Source organism: Triticum urartu, chromosome 5 (assembly GCF_003073215.2).
Source record: "Triticum urartu cultivar G1812 chromosome 5, Tu2.1, whole genome shotgun sequence".
Classification (NCBI taxonomy): domain Eukaryota; kingdom Viridiplantae; phylum Streptophyta; class Magnoliopsida; order Poales; family Poaceae; genus Triticum; species Triticum urartu.
In genome coordinates this window covers 460,865,203-460,885,964 of record NC_053026.1, presented here as the reverse complement: position 1 = coordinate 460,885,964, position 20,762 = coordinate 460,865,203, and the positions used below count along the sequence as shown (strand labels likewise).

General features: G+C 48.5%; 2 protein-coding genes across 2 annotated transcripts in view; one reads left to right on the top strand and one right to left on the bottom strand.

Annotated features, from left to right (window-relative positions):
• Positions 1-6: 6 nt before the first annotated feature.
• LOC125509837 (wall-associated receptor kinase 2-like) overlaps positions 7-20,762 on the bottom strand; it is a 76,501-nt gene continuing 55,745 nt past the window's right edge. The window contains exons 4-7 of the mRNA XM_048674862.1: positions 17,084-17,097; positions 1,538-2,377; positions 1,266-1,433; positions 7-1,138 (exon numbers count right to left, since the gene is read on the bottom strand). Of these exons, the coding sequence (XP_048530819.1) occupies positions 60-1,138; positions 1,266-1,433; positions 1,538-2,377; positions 17,084-17,097 (2,101 nt within the window). The 3' untranslated portion in view covers positions 7-59. The remainder of the gene's footprint in view (positions 1,139-1,265; positions 1,434-1,537; positions 2,378-17,083; positions 17,098-20,762) is intronic.
• Positions 5,601-19,269, top strand: LOC125509840. The gene is made up of 5 exons (XM_048674864.1): positions 5,601-5,862; positions 5,937-6,130; positions 6,225-6,386; positions 6,475-6,538; positions 18,813-19,269. The coding sequence occupies exons 2-5, from the start codon at positions 5,965-5,967 to the stop codon at positions 18,994-18,996; spliced, it is 576 nt and encodes a 191-aa protein (XP_048530821.1). The 5' UTR covers positions 5,601-5,862; positions 5,937-5,964; the 3' UTR covers positions 18,997-19,269.

Here is a 20,762-nt window from a genome sequence, read left to right as displayed (position 1 = left end):
CCACCTAAAAAAACTATTTAGAAAAAATAGTTAAACATTTGCTCACTAATATTTTTTTTCTATACGGTTGCATTTCTGCATGCGCAGCTTCTCAATCTCTCGATCTTGTCGGCAACCTCCATCATTGTCGGCCTCTCCTCACCGGTCAAGCTCAGGCACCGTATAACCAGCTCCGCGGCGTCGTCTATCACCTCGTCCCCGAGCTCCTCCCTGACATTTCCGTCCATGATCTCCCGGTGCCTTCCCCCTTGGACAGCCGTGACGAAGGAGAATGCGAGGCTGGTGTCATCCTCCTCCGGCCCGTCCGGGCAGAACGCCTTCCTCCCGGTGAGGAGCTCCAGCAGCACCACCGCGAAGCTGTACACGTCGCTCTTGCAGGTGAGCTGGCACGTGAGCAAATACTCCGGGTCGAGGTACCCGCAGGTTCCCTGGACAAGCGTCGCCACCTGGGCCTCGTCAGCGGGCGCGAGCCTTGACGCGCCGAAGTCGGAGACCTTGGCGGTGAGCTCGCCGTCGAGCAGGATGTTTGCGGACTTGACGTCGCCGTGCAGGATCGGGGGCGAGGCGGACGAGTGCATGTACGCGAGCGCGTGCGCCGACTCGGCGGCGACGCGAAGGCGCTCCCCGGGCGGCAAGGGCGCCTCGCTCTTGCCGCCGCCGCCGTGGATGTAGCGGTGGAGGCTGCCGTTGGGGACGTACTCGTAGACGAGCATGGGCACCTCGACCTCGAGGCAGCATCCCAGCAGCTTCACCACGTTCCTGTGGTTGATCTGCGAGAGGATCAGCATCTCCTTGGAGAACTCCTTGAGCTGCTTCTCATCGGCCACCCTGGACCTCTTGATGGCAACGGTGGTGGAGCCGCCGGCGCCGGGGAGGACGCCCCTGTAGACCACACCGTTGCCTCCTCGGCCGAGGACCCGCGCCTCGTCGAAGTTGCCGGTGGCCTTCTTGATCTCCTCCTCGGAAAAGATCTTGAACGCCACGCCGGAGCTGGCCAGCGAACCCAGGTGCTGCTGCAGGAGGAGGCCACCGTTCTGCTCGAAGAACCTCTGCTTTGCTCTCAGCATCCTCCTCTTCTGAAGACTCAGGTGTGCCCAGAAGCACGCCAGGATCACCATGAACACTCCTATGCTTACACCTGAACAAATTGTTCATAATTACAAACTGTTTTATTAGTAATACAAGGTAGCTAGAGGCTAGTGCCCATGAATTTCTGTCAAATTCATGTTTTGGAACAAAACTTGACGACTCAAAGCATGTTATACCTGTGACAGCCTTCAACGCTAATGTGAATTTGTCTTGCTGGTGGCAACCATCCTGCACGGTAGAGTTTCCACTCCACCCCTTGGGGCATGTGCAGAGGTAGCTGCCTGGCGTGTTGGTACACACGCCGTAGCACGGGTACAGATCATGTCGCGCGCATTCGTCCACATCTTCAGTTTGAGCCAGTTTGACAGAATTCGTCAGTACGATGAGCAAGAACTGAGCGACGGGACAAGAATTTCGGGAACAGAGTATACTGGAGTCGGACTAGTACCGATGCAGCCGCCGAGGACATAGGGGTTCCCCTCGTAGCCGCTGCTGCAGTTGCAGACGTAGCCCGGGCCGTTGGTCGAGTCCAGGCACACGCTGTGCGCGCTCCGGCACGCGTAGGCGGTGGCGTTCTCCCGCACGGCGGCGCAGGAGGCCCCGGCGCCGGCGCCTCTGATGGCCCAGTCCAGCACGACGGGCACGGCGAAGTCGCCCGTCCTGTTGAAGTGGGAGCCGGCGTACCAGAACCACCAGGCGTCCACCATGAACGCGTAGGCGCAGCCCGTGGAGTTGGCCAGGAACGTCCCTCCCTGCTGCTGCTGGCGCCGGCCGAAGCTGCGGAGGTGCGGGCGGTAGGAGGCCAGCCCCAGCGGGATGTTGCTCTGGCAGCAGCCGTCGTCGCCCCGGCACGACCCGGGCAGCGCGCGCTCCGACGGCCGGCACACCGACATGCACCCGGTCACGTAGTACCCCCCGTCGTCCACGAAGTAGGCCAGGTCGGGGCAGCCGATGGCCACGAACTTGCTCTTCATGGAGGAGAAGAGGAAGGCGCTGCCGTTGAGGGCCATGGGGTACTCCCGCCGGCCAAGAACGCGGCCGGAGCCGGAGGCACGGTCGTAGCAGGCGCGGCTGGCGTTGAGCAGCACGGTGGCCTCGGCGGAGGCGAGCGAGATGGCAACCACCTCGTGGCCGTAGCCGGCCACGGTCAGGCGCGGTGGGCGGCGCGTGTCGTCGCACTCGAGCCGGAACCCACGGCCCTCGGCACGGTGGCAGCGCGCTCCGATTCCGAAGGGGTAGGGGACGGTCACGTTGCCGCACTGCCGCCGGCACCCCGGCGGCCGCTGCGCTGCTGCCGGTGGAAGCAGCGGCGCTGCCAGCAGCAGCAGAACGGCAAACATTGCCATGGTTGCTGCAGTCAAAGCTTAGCGGCGGCTGCCTGGATGGACCGCCTTTGGCGTCTGAGCAGAGCACCTGGATTTGATTGGTGATCGACGGAGGATGTCAAGAAAAGAAACGCAGAGACCAGAGAGCGGCAGTGGAAGGACGACACGTCCTTACCAGCAGCTTCGTTGACGGGGAGCACACGGCGAGACATCGAACTCGAACCATTAATCGCCCGGAGCTGTCTATCTGACATGACGTAACTTTTTTTTTTGTTGATAATAAATATCTGACATGATATAACTTCTTACCTTATTTATAACGCACTGCGTGTGGAAATGGTCAATAGGCGCTGCGGGCCGAATAAATACGAGTAAAATTGGTTGGTGTTCGAGGTGAGGGCGCTATTATATAGGACAACGAATTGGGGGTTTGGTGGGCCTAGGGCCTGTTTGGTTACAAGTAAGTCATCAACTTATAAGTCAAAAGTGAAAAAATGACTTATTTTGTCAAACAAATTTAACTTATAAGTCACCCAACTTATAAGTCATAAGTTGCTCCACCCCAACTTAAAACTTATAAGTCACCCCTTTTTGTGTGGGTCCCACCATCTTTACATAAAAAAACAAGGTGAAAAGGTGTGGTCGGATGACTTATAAATCAGGTGACAACCAAACAAACGTGACTTATAAGTCAGTGGTTTTAAGTCACTTGACTTATAAGTCAGGTGACTTATTGAAACCAAACAGGCCCTTAAGGTTTTCCAACTCATGGATTTTGGGCATGTAAAATGTACTGATTCATCATGGGCATTAATTTGGGGGAAATATGACTTTTTGGATTCAGGGTTTTCGGAAATTGTGAGTTTGCTAATTTGAGAAAATGGGGTATTGATTAAAAGCCAATGGGGTGAGGAAAATGATGTTTTTGTATACATAAACACACATGAGCATGTTTGTGTTATATCATTATGCTTTTGGGGCATTGGCATTTACACTTGTTGGGGAAATAAGCATGCTTTAGATAGTATTCCCTCCGGCCCATAATACAGGAACGTTTTACAAGCTGATTTAGCTTGCAAAATGTTTTTATATTATGGGACGGAGGGAGTAATGTTTTTGTGGAAAATGCAAAAGGGCTATAAATAACCTATCGTTGTAGGAAAAAAAATGCAATAATCACTTCTCAAGCGAGGGTAGACGGAGAGTCGTCATGTAATCGCGTGTAACCGCAAGTAAGACTCCGGTGGATGGGGCTCTTTACCCCCTTTTCTTTCTCTAATACATGATACACACACTCGTGTGTATCCTCAAAAAACTTCTCAATCGAGATGAATCATGGTAATTATTTTGCTGGAACTAGCAACCACGGAGAATACTGCAACGAACACTCAATCCGGTATGATTAGTATGACATGGATAATTGGAAACCCATTGTGATTGAGAGTTTGGTTGGGGAGATTGAGTATGAATACGAGGGGAGAATAAGATAGGACAGGTGTGCCCTGGGTATGATAATGTACACGAATGGTCTTAGAGAGATTAAGAGAGGGGATGATACAATAACAGAGAGCATGATGCCATGTGTTACAAATGGTAATTATTTAAGAAATTGTTTCTTGATCACAATGACAACATCATCTCTTACATTTCACTTGTCGTTGTTCACTATGATGATGATGACCCACGCCTCGTCGAAGTTGTGGGTGGCCTTCTTGGGCCTAGTTCTTTTCAGCTTTTGATTCTTCAGAATCAGATTCTGGGAAACTGTCCACATAATCAGTTGTCGAGTTCTTTTTCGAGATTGTTGTCTCAGAATGTCGATGAGTTTGTGCTGAAATTTATGTAATGTCCCTGAACTGAAAATGTGTGCTAAATTGCTAACACTTAGTTGTCTCAAACAGTTTCTCGTCAAGTGTGAACACAAAAAAGATTTATGAATATCACTGTGGTAAATATTACAATTGGAATGGTTATAAAATTTGCTTTGTTACAAAAGGGGCCAACTACAAATAGAAGGAATAATTCAAGGTACGAGATTGCTAGTAATAGCCTCACGTGTGCGGTCATGGTACCGTCATCTTTTGGTAGTAGAGAGTTGGCACGGTAATGGAGGTTGCACATACACATTATTGTCAAACTCGCCAAAATGCTCATCGTGTAACTTGGTATGACGAATCCAATTATGGAGACATATGCATGCAGTGACAATCATCTTTTGGGTCTCTGGTTTGTACCATGGCATGCCTCCGAGAATTCTCCATTTCATCTTGGGAACACCAAATGATCATTTGACGACATGTCGCACAAATGAATGGCAATGGTTGAATGTCTCATGTCTCCCCATCGTTGGGTGTTGTTGGAACTCCGGTACATGGTATCATTGCCCTTTGTTTTCTTTCTTCTTTTATTTTTCCTTGTTCGCTTCTTTAAAAATATCATTTTTCTCTTCTTCCTTATTCGATAATTTCGTTCAATTCATGAACTATTTTTTAAAAGTTGATGAACCTTTTTCTTTTTTTGGTGAACTTTTTTAAAATCGATGAACTTTTTTCATTTTCTGATGTTTTTTTTAAATTAATGATTTTTAAATTTGATGAATGTTTTCAAATTTGTTGAGTTTTTTGAAAAATCAAATAATTTCCTAAAAATTAGATGAACTTTTTTTTCCAAATTTGTGAACTATTTTCGTATTTTAAAAAATTGATGAACTTTTTTCAATTCCACAAAAAAAATTCAGAACTCTTTGAACAATTTTTATTTTAAGAATCAGGCCGCAGTTTTTTCAGTAATCAAGAAATTGAACCTTCTTTTCAGACAGATCAAAAAATATCTAAAGACTATACCATGTGGTAGTGTTTTCTTGTTTTTAAGCATATGTCTCACTTCCAAGGTCTTTCCCCAGATTACTTGTAAGCATGAGCTATTTAAAAATAAATTTACAACAATTGTTTTCATCCAAACAGTCCAATCGCTAAAGGAGTTTAACGAAACGAAACAGCACAGTCGCTAAAAAATCCCATCGAAACAGTCAAGTCGCTAAACAAGAATAAACAGTCAACGAAACGGAGGGAAACAGCCGACGAAACGAAGCAGTTGGGCTAATGGGCTTCGCGAATAAAGCCCACTTGATCCTCTATCGAGCCCAGATCAAAGATTCAGTGCTGAAGGAGCCGAATAGGGCCTCTCCCGTGTCCGTCTCCACTGAAGCGGTAGCGGGGAGCGCAGAGGAGACACCGTTGCGATGTTGGCTGTCCGGTGCGGCGGCGGCTGCGGCGGCGCCGGCGCCTACCCGACGGCTCAGAGGACAACGGCTGCTCGGAGCGGAGCCTTCAGCGGCCGCAGCGCCCTTCTTGCTGCGGGAACTGGGGCCAGGGAGCTGAGCCTTAGGGTTTCCCTCTCGCCCAACTCCCAACCCCACCGCGTCGGCGCTTCATGCCCGTGGCCAGTGGTAAGATCTTCTTCCGGGTTCCCAAACTCCATTGTTCATTCGGGTGCATAAGCTCTAAGGCACTGCCTCTACAGCGTTGCCCCCCCCTGTCCTTCTCCTGACATGGAGGTGCCGCGCGTCAGTAAGAAGAAGACCAGGAGCGAGGAATGGGAGGTGTTGAAGACGGAGTTCGGACGCATGTTCCGCCCGCAGCTTCGCAACTTAGGGGAACTCTTTTCGCTCCGCCGTGTCTACGACATTGAGGATTATCAGCTGGGCACCCTCTTTGGTTCGTTTGATTTCAATTGCTCTGGTGTATGTTCATTGTTTTAACTTGCTGTCTGCCGAATCCATTGCATTGTAGTGATTATGTTTAAATGCAGGTGCATTTCTTGGATGTGTTGGCTGTTACCAACTGTGGAAGACGGCGCCTTCCATATTTGTTGATGCAGTGCTCGCATTCATCTTCTACAAGCTCAGTGTTTTGTCCTCAGAGTTACACAGAAGCCACAAGTCCAACAGCCTGATTACGCGGCTGAAATTCGGTATTTTTTTATTTTTAAAATTGGTTTTCAGTTATACTAGTTTGTAGCCATATTATTGGACATTCATTGGATCTCCTTCTCATTGTAGGCATCATACTTATCATGGTTTGGAAGGACATCAAGAAAAACTATGTCCTCCTGGATGTTATTAGGTCAGTATGTATTGTCTAACTATTAAATCATTTAGTAGCCAGGTACGACAGTTTTACACTACTGGAATCAGCTTCTTTGCCGGACGGCAAAGACATGGATCACGGACGGCAAACGTCTTTGCCGTCCGCCAGCAGACGGCAAACTGTCCGTCTGAACACGTGCCAGCAAAGGCCTTCTTTGCCCTCCGCTTCCTGGAATCGGACGGCAAAGGATTTTGCCATCCACCATCCGAGGCCAGCAGATGGCAACGACAACGGACGGCAGTGCGGTGGCGTGAGTGCCGTTAGGGGGTTAACGGCGCTCTTTGCCGTCTGCCAGCGGACGGCAGACGGGAAAGAGCTCAGCTAGGCAGTACTGGGGAGCTGCCACGTGGCCAGCTATGCCGTCTGCCAGCGGACGGCAAAGTGATTTGAATCTTTGCCGTCTGCTAGCGGACGGCAAAGTGACCAAATAGGCAGCCAATGTTTCCCAGGTTTTACAGGTAGCTGCCACGTGTCCTCTTTGCCGTCCGCTCACAGACCGCAAAAAGGCTACATACCCCCTGTTTTTATTTGAATCCATTTAATTTCACAGGAATTCACACACAGATATACATACATATATATATATATAATTTTTTTTTCACATGCACAGCAGACATATGATGTATCCAACACATAGCTCCATCCATGACAACATACATACATAATAAGAAACAGAGTTCCATCCATACATATTACAGTAACATCACAATGTTCATCCAACACATTGTTCCATGCATGCATCCATATAACAAAGTTCCACATTTTTTATCGATACGAACGAAAAAAAGAAAAGGGAAACAAGCACTCCATCCATGCAAGCTTCCATATAGTGAATTAAATCTGCAAAATGGGAAACAAGAAAGTTAGAAGAAGAAGACTAGAATCAGAAGAAGAAGAAGAAGAAGAAGAAGAAGAAGAAGAAGAAGAAGTAAGCATACTTAGGTAAAATGGAGCTAACCTAGCTAATTGTGCCATTTTTGAGTGAACTAAGCATATTATGCCATTTTTGATATAACTTAGAGCTAACTTCATTTTGGAGAAGAAGAAGAAAACTAGAAGAAGAAGACTAGAAGAACTTCTTCATTTTCTTCTTCTTTTCTTCCTCTTCCTGGATTTTCTTCATCTTATTATGTCATTTATGGACTAAATAAGCTAAATTATGTCATAAATGGACTAAATAGGCTAAATAAGAAGAAAAATGCCATTTTGAGCTTACCTAGCTAATTATGCCATTTTTGACCTAACTAAGCATATTATGAGATATAACTTAGAGCTTACTTCATTTTGGAGAAGAAGAAGAAGAAAACTAGAAGAAGAAGAAGAAGACTAGAAGAAGAAGAAGAAGATCTTCTTCTTCTTCTTCTTCTTTTCTTCTTCTTCTTTTCTTCCTATTCCTTCTTTTCTTCCTCTTCCTTGATTTTCTTCATCTTATTATGTCATTTGTGGACTAAATAGGCTAAATTATGTCATAAATGGACTAAATAGGCTAAATAAGAAGAAAAATTCCATTTTTGAGCTTACCTAGCTAATTATGCCATTTTTGACCTAACTAAGCATATTATGCCATTTTTGATATAACTTAGAGCTAACTTCATTTTGGAGAAGAAGAAGAAGAAAACTATAATAATAATAATAATAATAATAAGACTAGAAGAAGAAGAAGATCTTCCTATTCCTTGATTTTCTTCATCTTATTATGTCATTTGTGGACTAAATAGGCTAAATTATGTCATAAATGGACTAAACACGCTAAATAAGAAGAAAAATACCGTTATGACGGAGGTGTAGGAATGGTTGGGGCTGCGCCAGTGCCAGACGGAGGTGAAGGACCGGTCGGGGTTCCGGCATTGGCAGAAGGAGTGGTCGATGCTTGTCGGGAGCCATGTTGCACCAAAGATCATTTCCAATAATGTCTCGTTAGCAAGTTCGCAAATTGAAATGTGAATAGTAGTAAGCAACGACCATTCAAATCAAACTCATCGTGTTCGCCGGAGCAATCTGGGGCATCGGCGGAGGGGCCTGACCGTTTTTCTCGCACATGGTCTGCACATTTGGTTCTCACGAGTCAGTCATATTGGATAGTAATGCGAACATTACGTGCATGATTGGGCTAATATGCACGAGAAACATACCACGATGAGCTCGGATAGGGCCCGGTTAGCGACGTCGTTCCGGTTCCTCTCCTCCTCCAACAGCTTAGCCGTCTTCTCCTCCATCTCCTTTTTTGCCTCCCTTTTTGCCTCCTCCACAAGCTCCTTCGTCTTCAATCTCTCTTTCTCAACAATAGCCTGCAACACACCACTCCTCGTTAGCATTGTAATCATCGACGAACGCACACACAATATAATGGAGGAAAGGTGAGAGAGTCCGTATAACTAACCGCCATGGCGATCTCCGCGGGCCGTGTACGAGGCGTTATCTCAGGATCAGAGCTACTCAGGCGCTTGTTGATTTGCGGGAGTCTTAGGACAACGTATCAGTCCATCACCAATGGCTTGAGAGCCATGGGACCTCCTGCCACCAGATATCATCACCAGCTCTGTATCAAAAGGATCCTGGCTCGGGTTAAAGTCCTCCCCTTTCCTCGCCTTCCCCTCGTCTCTGTACCTCACAAGCTTGTGGTGGGAGGTCTTGTTGGTGAAGCTCTCTGGATCATCTAGGTCAGACTCCGTGAATGGCTTGGCCTTCTTGTACGGGGCCATATGGGCCATGCCATAGAGGTCGAACAGACCTGGCACAGGCTTCTTGTGGTAGTGCGCCTGAGAGAGAGGAGCAAAATATTAGTTAAGGGCTCAAGCTAGCATGAAGAATGATATTGCTATGTAAATAGGTCATTTTGGAGCTAAGAAAGGTTATTATGTCATTTTCGAGGAAAATAAGCCAAGTTTAGGTCATTTTTTAGGTAACCAAGATTATTATGCCATTTTGACCAAATTATGCTAATTATGTCATTATTGAGCTATCCAAGGTTATTATGTCATTTTAGAGCTAACTATAGCATATTAAGTCATTTTGGAAGGGATAAATGCTAGCATGAAGAATGAATTGCATGAATCATGTAGCAAACCACATACCCAGTTATCCCCGTACTCAAACAGGTTGGAGCTCCCTTGATGGTGTGGCACACCTTCCATTTGGTCGCGCTTATCCTTGGCCCTTTGGTGTTCGACTTTCCATTGGGGAGAGCACCACGCATCCACCAACGCCTCCCAACAGTCCATCTTATCCACACACCATCTCGGGGGCACCTAAGTGAGTCAAGAGAAATTTCAGCGCTACGCCTACGAATCAAATCAAGAAAACTAAGTTCAAGGCCTTAAGAATAGGTAATTACCTGCATGTACTTCTCCTTACTCAGAAACTTGTCGCGACACTTCTGCTTGCCCCTCCTAATACCCTTCGAGGCGTAGTAGTCTCGAACGGCCTGCAACCCGAGCCTCGTGCCTTAAGTTCTGAAGTAGGCGCTTGCACTCGTTTTCGACAACCATACACGCGGCCTCCTGCTCTCCCTCTGAAACCCTGTAGAAGGTCTGCAATCAAACAAGACAACATTGATTAGTACAATCACTAGGTAGTGTTGATTTTTAGTTCCGTAAAGGAGAAATTACCCAAGACCGAAGGAACACAATGTCGGCCACTGTCTCGCACAAGACACCGTCGACCCTCTCCTCCGGCGGGGCCGGGGCAACCGAGTACAGCTCCCAGGTCAGTGCTAGATGTGGAACCTGACCCTCACCGGGCAACGTGACCCACCCAGGGAAGTGCTGCCGGCAAAGCACACCAAGGACCTGGTTGGGCCTACGGGAACCACTGGGGCGTACCCAGCCCCTGCAGTATGACAAGGCCAACACATTAGATATTAATTTGAAGGAACATGAAGGCAAAAGGTTAAAAAAATAGTAAATGCACTTACTTCAACCCTTTAGGCGCAATCAACCACCTCTGGTCGGGGGTCGTCGGCACGGGCGGGAGCTTTGTAGCGCCACACTTGTAGACCTTCTTGCCCTTCTCAACCAGCTCGTCGTCGCTGTAGCTATCCATCTGAAAGGTGTCCTCGCTACCATCCTCCGAGCCACTAGCCTCCGGAGTCTCGTGGGCCGAAGACCCCGTGATCGGAGTCTTCTGGGACGAAGACCCCATGACCGGGAGTCTTCTGGGATGAAGACCCCATGACCAGAGTCTTCTAAGACAAAGACTCTGGGACCGGACTCATGTGGGGCGAAGGATCGGCGACCCGAGTCTGGTGGGGGGAAGGATCAGCGACCGGAGGCTCATGGACCGGAGTCCGAGACGGGTCCACGTCAGACGGAGCACTCCTGTGGTCGGGTGAATGAGCTGAGGGTGGCGGCGAGGAAGGAGTAACAGCCTTCCTACCTCTCCCGCTACCACGTCCACCTCTAGCAGGCTTCTTCGTCCTCCCCCGACCTCTCCCAGCCGAAGAAGAAGCGCCTGCAACAGTTGTCTGCATACTGTCTAGCAGCGCTCTCCGGAGGGGCTGGGCTAGAATAATGGAACCACCCCTCCCAGTAGCGCTCGCAGGAGGATCGGGGCGCTCTGGACCCTTGCCCACCATCCTGTCAACACCTGCAATGACAAAAAGTAAACGAAATTAGTACAACATAAAAAATTTGGATACCTGACATGAACATAATAATATATATATATATAATGTAAGTGTATCATAATCATGACCATAATAAAAATACACCCGATCAACACAAATATATATGGGGTTGGGGTGTGGTGTCAGGGTGTCAGGGTCGGGGTCAGGGTGTGGTGTCAGGGTGTCAGGGGTCGGGGGTGAGGGTGGGTGTGGTGTCAGGGTGTCAGGGGGTCGACCGCGGTCGGGGTGTGGTGTCAGGGTGTCGGTTGGTCGGGGGTCGGGGTCTCTCTTTTCTTCTTCTCCCTCCTTCTGTTCCTCCCTCCTCCTACTTCTTCTAAACTAAAACTAAAACTAATCTAAAATAAACTAAACTAAAACTAAAACTAATCTAAAATAAACTAAACTAAAACTAAAACTAATCTAAAATAAACTAAACTAAAACTAAAAGTAATCTAAAATAAACTAAACTAAAACTAAACTAAAACTAAACTATAACTATAACTATAACTAAAACAGAAACTAAACTAAAAGAAACAAAAAGAAACTAATTGTCAGATGCTTGGGAATTAGGAGCGTTGGGAGTTGATTGTAGGTTGTAGCTGTGCTCTACGGGAGGACGAGGCTTGAAGCCTCCGCCCCGTGGCAGGGAAGAGGAGAGGCGCACAAGGCGCAGGGTAACCAAGTTGTGTTTTTTTCTTGCTTGATTCGTTCCTCCACAGGGAGGCAATATAAATAGTCAAGTTACATGACGACTCCTAGTAGAAATAGAAACAGACTCCTACTTGTTTTAGGAATAGTAGGGAAAACCTTCTTTGGGACAAAAAACCCTTCCGTTTCCAAACCTGATACTAATTGATACTAATTTGGACACCCCCTGTTCGTTGGCCTCCTCTCTCTGGTTGTACGTCTCCTATACGTACACCCCCACATGACATCTCCCCCTCCATTCTGAAACAGCTCGTCCTCGAGCTGGAAGCTTGGATAGGGTTTTTTGAAGGCTGGAACATCCTCCCATGAAGCATCAGACGCCGGTTGGCCCTCCCAATGGATGAGAACCTGTTGCATACCCCTAAATAGTCGTGCACGCAGCGCCTTGGAAGGTGTTGGCTGAACACGGCCTTGGAAGATGGCTGGCAGCACCGGTGGAGCATCTGGAGGAGGGCCTTGGTATTTCTTCAGAACACCCACATGGAAAACATCATGGATGCGGGCGCGGGGTGGAAGCTCCAAACGGTAGGCAACGGAATCAATTTTGGCGAGGACTTTGTAGGGACCAAAGTACTTAGGTGCGAGCTTTCCCTTGGCAGCAGATCCAAGGAACGCTGCTGGACGGCGCTGCAAACGCAACCAAGCCCATTCGCCGACCTCAAACGAAAGTTCTCGATGCTTGCCATCATAGTAATGCTTGTAATGTTGCACAACCTGAAGGAGACGGTCATGAACATCGATAAGGAACTGGCCGCGGTCTGCAATGTTGCGCTCGACAGCCTGATTACGCAGCTCACCCGGTGAGTATGCACGGAGGGAAGGCGGATCACGACCATACACCACACGAAATGGCGTATCCTTGAGAGCGGTGTGGTAAGATGTGTTGTAGCAGTACTCCGCCCATGGCAACCACTGAAGCCACTGTCGGGGCCGGTCACCAGTGAGGCAGCGTAAGTACATAGCAATTACCCGATTAACGGCCTCCGATTGGCCATTAGATTGCGGGTGAAAAGCTGAGCTCATGTTTAGGCGAGAACCAGAAGCAGCAAAGAGAGCCTTCCAAAAGCCAGAGGTGAAAACAACATCTCGATCAGAAACGATGGAGGCTGGTACGCCATGCAGACGAACAATGTCAGCAAAGAAGGCTTTGGCCACCGTCTCAGCTGTGTACGGATGCGCTAACGGAATGAAATGTGCATATTTGGAAAAACGATCCACAACGGTAAGAATGACACACTTGCCGCCCACTTTTGGTAATCCCTCAATGAAGTCCATGGCAATGTCCTCCCAAATCCGAGATGGTACTGTCAAGGGCTGAAGCAAGCCTGCTGGATGGAGCTGCTCGGTCTTGTTACGCTGACAAACTAGGCAGTTGCGGATGTAGTCCTGAATAGCTGTCCGGGCCTGTGGTAGATGGAAGTCACGACGAAGACGGTGTAGCGATTTCTGAATACCCTCATGGCCGGTATCATGGGATGCTGCGAGTATATCTGCCACAAGTGGTGAGGAAGGTGGAACATAGGCACAACGCTCAAAAGTGACAATGCCATCGATGAGTGCCCATGGGGGTCCCAGCTCGCCGTTCTCTAGTTGTTCGCGGAATGCCATGAGAGCTGGGTCAGTGTGTGTAGCCCGACGAAGTTCCTCAAATAGATCAAAGGAAGGACCGCTTATGGCGCACACACGGGGCGTCCCAACCCAATGATGTGGTGGGATAGTCGCGGGGCGCTGGTCCAGAAGGAACTTGAGGCTGTAGTGATCGGTTTTGACAACGAAGGCACGACCCCAGAGATATGGCCGCCAATGGCGCACAGCTTGTACGAGACCAATGAGCTCGCGCTCGTATGCAGCAAGGGAGACATGACGAAGAGCAATAGGCCGACTGAAGTAAGCAATGGGTCCCGCACCTTGGTGTAACACTGCGCCGAATCCCGAACCAGAGGCATCACATTCCACAATGAATGGCACGGTGAAATCCGGAAGTTGAAGCACTGGTGCTGTAGTCAGGGCAGTCTTCAATCTTGTAAAAGCATGTGTTGCCTCCTCAGACCAGAGAAATCCATCCTTTTTGAGCAAAGCTGTGAGGGGTGCTGCAATAATGCCAAAATCGCGGATGAACTTCCGATAGTAGCCGGCCAACCCCAAAAAACCGTGGACCGCATGAACTGTGCGCGGCACCGGCCAGTCAACAACAACCATAACCTTTTGATTGTCCATGGCGACACCGTTGATGGAGATGACGTGACCGAGGTACGTAACCGACTCCTCCCCAAAAGAGCACTTGGAGCGCTTGAGAAATAACTGGTGCTGGCGCATGAGCTCCAAAACGACTCGCACATGTCGAACATGCTCCGACCATGAAGCGCTGTACACCAAAATATCATCAAAAAAAATACTAACACAAATTTGCGTAAATGGGGTCGAAGTACGTCGTTCATCAAAGCCTGGAAGGTTGCCGGCGCATTTGTGAGTCCAAAAGGCATGACGAGGAACTCAAACAGGCCCTCGTGTGTCCGGAACGCTGTTTTGTGGATATCCTCAATATGCATGCGCACCTGGTGATAACCAGATCGCAAGTCCAGCTTTGTGAAGAAGCGGGCGCCCTTTAGCTCGTCCAGTAGCTCTGTCTACTACAGGAATAGGGAACTTGTCCTTGATGGTGTTGGCGTTGACGCCACGAAAATCGACGCAGAATCGCCAGGAGCTGTCGTGCTTCTTCACCAGAAGAACGGGCGAAGAGAACTCAGAAGTGCTGCGGTGGATAAGACCACGCTCCAACATGTCCGTGCACTGTCTCTCGAGCTCGTCTTTTTGGATAGCCGGGTAGTGATATGGTCGAACAGCCACCGGTGCGGTACCAGGCACCAAGCGGATGCGATGGTCGTGAGTGCGAGGCGGCGGCAGGCCCCGAGGCTCTGCGAAAACGTCAACGTATTCATTGAGGAGGCTGCCAAGAAGCTCCCGGCCGGAACAAGCGTGAATGTGGTGGGGTTGGGTTGACGCCGCGATACCATACCACTCAACGCGAGGGTCGGACCGCCAGAAGGACATCCAAAGACGCGTGAAGTCCCAAAGTATGGGCCCGAGTGTCTTGAGCCAGTGTGTCCCGAGAACGACGTCAAACCCACCCAAGGGAATGGCGTAAAGATCGACGCGGAAGTCTTCTTGGCCTATGGTGATGGCAGCCTGCCGAACAAGACCACCACATGTGACGTGATCTCCATTGGCTACTGTTACGCGGAGGCAGCGCCCTGTGGAGAAGTGGCTGCCCACTTGTGCAGCAAGCTCCTCGTTGATGAAATTGTGAGTGCTACCAGAGTCGAGGAGAGCGACCAATTCGCGCTCGCCTACACGGACCACTAGCTGCATTGTGTCGCTGGTACGTACGCCGGTGATTGCGAGCAGCGAGATGTGTAGGTTGTCACCATTGTCTTCCTCGTTGTCGTTGGCGGACTCGATGTAGAAGAGACGCTTGCAGCGATGTCCCCGGACATACTTCTCATCGCAGTTGAAGCATAGTCCCTTGCCGCGTCTGTCCTCCATCTCGGCGGCGTTAAGCTTTTTGAAGACAGGCCCGCCCCCAGAAGAGGGGTCGCCTGTGGCAGCACCTGGGGCTGCTGGGACAGGGCGTGTAGGACAACCAGGGCGCGTTGGAGTGGCAGCAGCAACCGTGGTCACCATGGCAAGGTGCTCATAGGAGACGGCCATGTCCATAGCATCCTCGAGAGTAGCTGGACGCAGCAGCTCAACCTGTGTTTTTAGTGGCTCGCCCAGATTATTGGTGAAGATGTTGTGCTCCTCGTCATCTGGGATGGGATTGATGCGGGACAAGAGTTGGAGGAACTGTTTAGTATACTCCGCCACCGAGCCTGTACGGGAGGGAGATGAGCTCACCGAAGGGATTGGCACGTGTGGGAGGGCCAAAGTGCTGGCTGACCCGCGCAACAAAGTCTGCCCAAGTTGTCCGGCCGATCTTCTCCTCTAGATGGCCATACCAAAGGGCAGCCACATCTGTTAGATGGTATGACGCCATCCAAGTCTTGTCCGTGTCAGGCGTGCGCTGGCCAAGGAAAAACAAATTGCATCTAGTCAACCATGGTCGAGGGTCGCCTTCACCGTTGTAGGTAGGGAAGTCGAGCTTGTAAAGGCGGGGTGGACGCTCGTCGGCGGAACCAAGTGGAGCCTGCAACCTGAGTTGACCTCCGACGCGGGCAGCCGCTGATTGGGTGTCGGCGGTAACGAGGGAAGGCTCGCCACGGCTCGCACGCACGCTCCAACCTGGTGATGGCCAGGTTTTGTGCGCGCTGTTGTTGTGATAGATCGCTGAATTCTGTTCTGAACGCCGTCAGGGCATCGGTGACATCCTTTAGGGCCTTGGTCATGTCGCCGCGGAGGAGTTCGACGCCCTCGGCCAGATCGCCCAGATTTTGCTGGACGTCCTCGAAATCTGCATGTTCCTTGGCAGCGAGGTCTTCAGGGGTTTTAGGAAGATCAGGCTTCTTGGGAGAGGACGACATGGTTGCAGGCGCAACGGAGATCGATGAATCTGATACCAAATTGTCAGATGCTTGGGAATTAGGAGCGTTGGGAGTTGATTGTAGGTTGTAGCTGTGCTCTACGGGAGGATGAGGCTTGAAGCCTCGTCGCCCCGTGGCAGGGAAGAGGAGAGGTGCACAAGGCGCAGGGTAACCAAGTTGTGTTTTTTTCTTGCTTGATTCGTTCCTCCACAGGGAGGCAATATAAATAGTCAAGTTACATGACGACTCCTAGTAGAAATAGAAACAGACTCCTACTTGTTTTAGGAACAGTAGGGAAAACCTTCTTTGGGACAAAAAACCCTTCCGTTTCCAAACCTGATACTAATTGATACTAATTTGGACACCCCCTGTCCGCTGGCCTCCTCTCTCGGGTTGTACGTCTCCTATACGTACGCCCCCACATGACATAAGATGTTAACAGTTTAGCCATGATATATATTCACTGCATGTTCCTAGAGTTTCTCGATCAAGTAACTTCAGAAAAAAAAATATCGAAATCTAACGAAACACGTAGCAGATGGATAAAGGTATACTAGCAAGTCAATGACATGATAAAAAAAGGGCAGCCCGGTGCACGTAGCTCCCGCTTGCGCAGGGTCCGGCCACTTTGGATCACGGGGGAAGTCGGGGTGGCGCAACGGCGGGGTGCGGGGCGGGCGGCTACTAACAGACGGGGTCGGCGGCGGCGGCGCGGGTGTGGGTGGGGAGGAATGAGAGAGTGGAGAGAAGAGAGGGGGGCGGGACGGCCGTTAATGTACCCGCCTCTTTGCCGTCCGCCAACGGTCGGGAAAGATTCTTTGCCGTCCGCTTGCAGATGGCAAAGAGGTGGGGCCAGTGGGCTTGAGTTGGTTAAACAATAACAGGACCCACCCACCTCTTTGCCGTCTGCTAGCGGACGGCAAAGAACGGGCTGATGGCAAAGACTTTGTTTGCCATCAGCCACATCTTTGCCGTCTGTTTTCTTGTGGCTGACGGCAAAGACGTTCCTTGCCGTCAGCAAGCGGACGGCAAAGAATGGGCAGACGGCAAATAAGCTAATTCCAGTAGTGTTATCCCAAACCATCACTTGCATTTTTGGAACAACAGATATCATTCTTCTAACATTGAATTACAAACTCTAGAATGACAACTTACCTTCTAGTTTATACATCACATAATTCTGTTTTTTATGCATCTTTTTTCATTAACATTTTAGAGCTTTGATAACTTGTCAAGCTGATATACCAACAGTACAACATCATAGGAGTTATGTTTCAGGACCTATATGTCCATCATACAGCGGTAGCTAATGCTTTTTGGTGTCCACAAGAACCTTGTGTTGGAAATGCGGTTTTTAGGGAAACATTATAGCCGTAGAAAATAATATGTGTAAGGGAACTAGAACAATATATATCCATGATGTTGAATTCATATACAAAGTGGAAACAGTAAGGCTTACATACTAGATGAGTGATGGATGAGAAAGATGAAGATACAATTTTTTGCCCTTATTGGATTTCGTTGTCTGCATGTCTGCTGCCCCAGTTAAAGTTTGCTTCTTGAGAGAAGTGTTAAGGGCTGTGTTTGTCTTATACTAATAATAGGGGGGCAAAGGTATTCAGACTGCATATGAGTCACACACATTAATCAACACATGAGGTGTGGGCAGTTAGCCTAGCATAAATGGCCCGCAACAAGATAGTACAATGTTTTCACAGCCACATGAACCCTGATAACTTAGCTTCATGTCCGGTATGTCAGGAAATCTTTAATCGCAACATTTTCTCCCCCCTTGAGAATGCAGTTCATAATTCTGTTTGTCCAAGAAGGCATGAAGTATTGTTAAACTGCATTCGTCTCATTGCACTGCATGCAAAGAGTACAAATGTGCAAACCACAAACTGTCTAATGCTTCCATTCAACGTGTCATGCCATCTCATTCAGTCATTGAGTTGCCATTCACCATGGTTGGTCTAAATCGTATGTGCCTCTGCTGGAATTTTTGCCAAGCTTATCATTAACTTTGTGGCCTAATATTGGAGCTTTAACATGAACATATGATATACTTAGTGTTTGTTAGCGGTGCCATGGTCTTGATAAGTACAATCCTCCCAACAGAGGCTAGCACTCTTTCTGTTCTATCTGTCAATTTTCTTATGTATCTTATCTAGTAGATATATACATGTTTGTAATCAGATTTCAGTAGTCTGCCAAGTCTTGGTTAAACTCTGTGTAGAACATGCAGTCCCAAGCCATACTTCATGTAAGCATCTAAATTTTGTATCTGCTGTATCAATATGATATAGAGTGGAGTTGGCTCTGGCCTTTGTAAGTTAAATGAAACAATACAATTATCTTTCTCATGCATTTCTTTTGGATATGGATCATTCAATCAGTAACTGAATATAGTTTCATGACACAGGATGCCGGTTCTCCTCCTCTACATTTGTGCATTCCTGTTCGATGTTGCTGGCGTGAAGAAATATGGAAGGGAAGGCTTGGTCTATTTTGTCAATCTGTTGAAAACCAGAGGTGGGCTTCAAGAGATATACAGGATTATGTGGTTGCCTGGCTATGTCTCTCCCTATGACGATTCTGCGAACTAGTTATGAGGCTCAGGTTCTTGATGTGCATGCATGAGAAACAGACTGCATCACCTTGGGTATTTTCTGGATGGGCATGTATCGGATCAAACTCCTAGAGATTTGCAAGGAATTTTGTTTAGTTTAAGGGATTTGGTGTAGTAGCGCCTCATCCAAACAAGCCCTTTGTTCGGGTGTAGAATATGGGAGCCCCAGTCTGTAATATATGTGCGTATTAGTTCTCATTTGTATAAGCCACCATATGTCTAGTAGTATCTAACTTATCTTAGATATAAATTTGCCCCCTTTTCCTATAAATCTTACTGAAATTCTGTGGTGGTCATTATACATACATCTACCAGCTGGTATCTGATGTTTGTAAGTGCGAGGTGTGCTTTTATGGAGTACTACAATCCAAGATTGTGTGTGACCGTGCATGTACAGTATCTGGACATAAGCACATGCGACGGATCGCAGCACCCCAAAGCTACACTGCATATGTGGCCTCCTACGAAGAAGAAAGAGAAATATTATGCTTGATTTGTTTAAAAATTGGGCACAAGTCCCAATCGTTCACTGGCAAACCCTGAAGCAGAGAAAGATTCATGTTAGTTATGAATGAAAAAACATGAAAACAAACTCTAAACGGATATTCTACATATCCTTCGAAGGATTTCTCCTTTTGCTCCTTAGCCCACGGGGTATTAGCAACTGTTTTCAGTTGTTGTTCCCTTTCAAGGGTAGGTTCTTACCCGTTACTCGCCCGTTCGCCACGAGAAACACCACTTCCCGTTTGACTTCATGTGTTAAGCATCCCGCCATCGTTCATTCTAAGCCAGGATCAAACTCTTCTTGAGATTCATAGTAGCATTACTTATATCTTTCTTATTTGTAGACAAAGCAGATTAATTGACTGACTTAGGCCGAGTAATCTCATCATTCACACGAGGCACTTGAGCTTGTGTTTCGCCCAACTCCACCCGTTGGACACTTGGTACGCCCTCCATCTTTTAAGCAATCATCTCATCATTCACACGAGGCACCCGAGCTACTGTTTGGTGCACCTCCACTGTCTGGTCATCGGGCACACCCTCCTCCTCATTCACAGGAGACACCAGAGCTAGGGTTTGATTCAAAGGAGACACCAGAGCTAGGGTTTGGTCCACCTCCACTGGTCGGGCATCGGGTGCACCCTCCATCTTTAGCCCAAGCATCTTACCATTCACACGAGGCAGTAGAACTAGTATTTGGCACATCAGCCATTCGGCAGCCAGTACGCCCTTCTCTGGCTCTGGCTCAATGTGCTCATCAATCAGATGAAGCAGCCGATCCAATGTTTGGTTCACCTCCATCTGTTGGGCATCTGATACGCCCTCCGTCTTTGGCCCACCTCCACATAGCATGAGCACCTTTATGTAGTTGAAGTCATCAAATACCAGGACGCGCATCAGCTCGCGTCTCCCGGGTTTGCTCTTGGATAGCGCCAACAGGAAGTTGAAGAGAGGACTCACGAGCTTCTTCATGCCGCTCAAGTCCGGAAGCACCGACACGGTATAAAGGAAGAAAACAGGAACCCCGCGCGAGACACGCATACATCAGCTCCGCTCCCTGGTTAAAACATCGGCATTTTTGAACTGTATAATCGTAACCAGGCTTAGTGAAACACGAGAATTAATAATAATTACCTGATGTAATCAAGGGGACCAATGCTTTTGTGGATATCCTTGAAGGCCATTGTGAGGCCAATAACTATGCATTCATCAGGAAAAGTTCAGTTCAGCTCAGCTCAG

What these genes read in the sequence shown, in the direction of transcription:
- LOC125509840 (XM_048674864.1), top strand. Translation starts at nt 5,965, where the DNA reads ATGGAGGTGCCGCGCGTCAGTAAGAAGAAGACCAGGAGCGAGGAATGG. An exon ending in GATTACGCGGCTGAAATTCG is followed by an intron (nt 6,387 to 6,474) that starts GTATTTTTTTAT and finishes TTCTCATTGTAG; the next exon opens with GCATCATACTTATCATGGTT. An exon ending in GTCCTCCTGGATGTTATTAG is followed by an intron (nt 6,539 to 18,812) that starts GTCAGTATGTAT and finishes TTCATGACACAG; the next exon opens with GATGCCGGTTCTCCTCCTCT.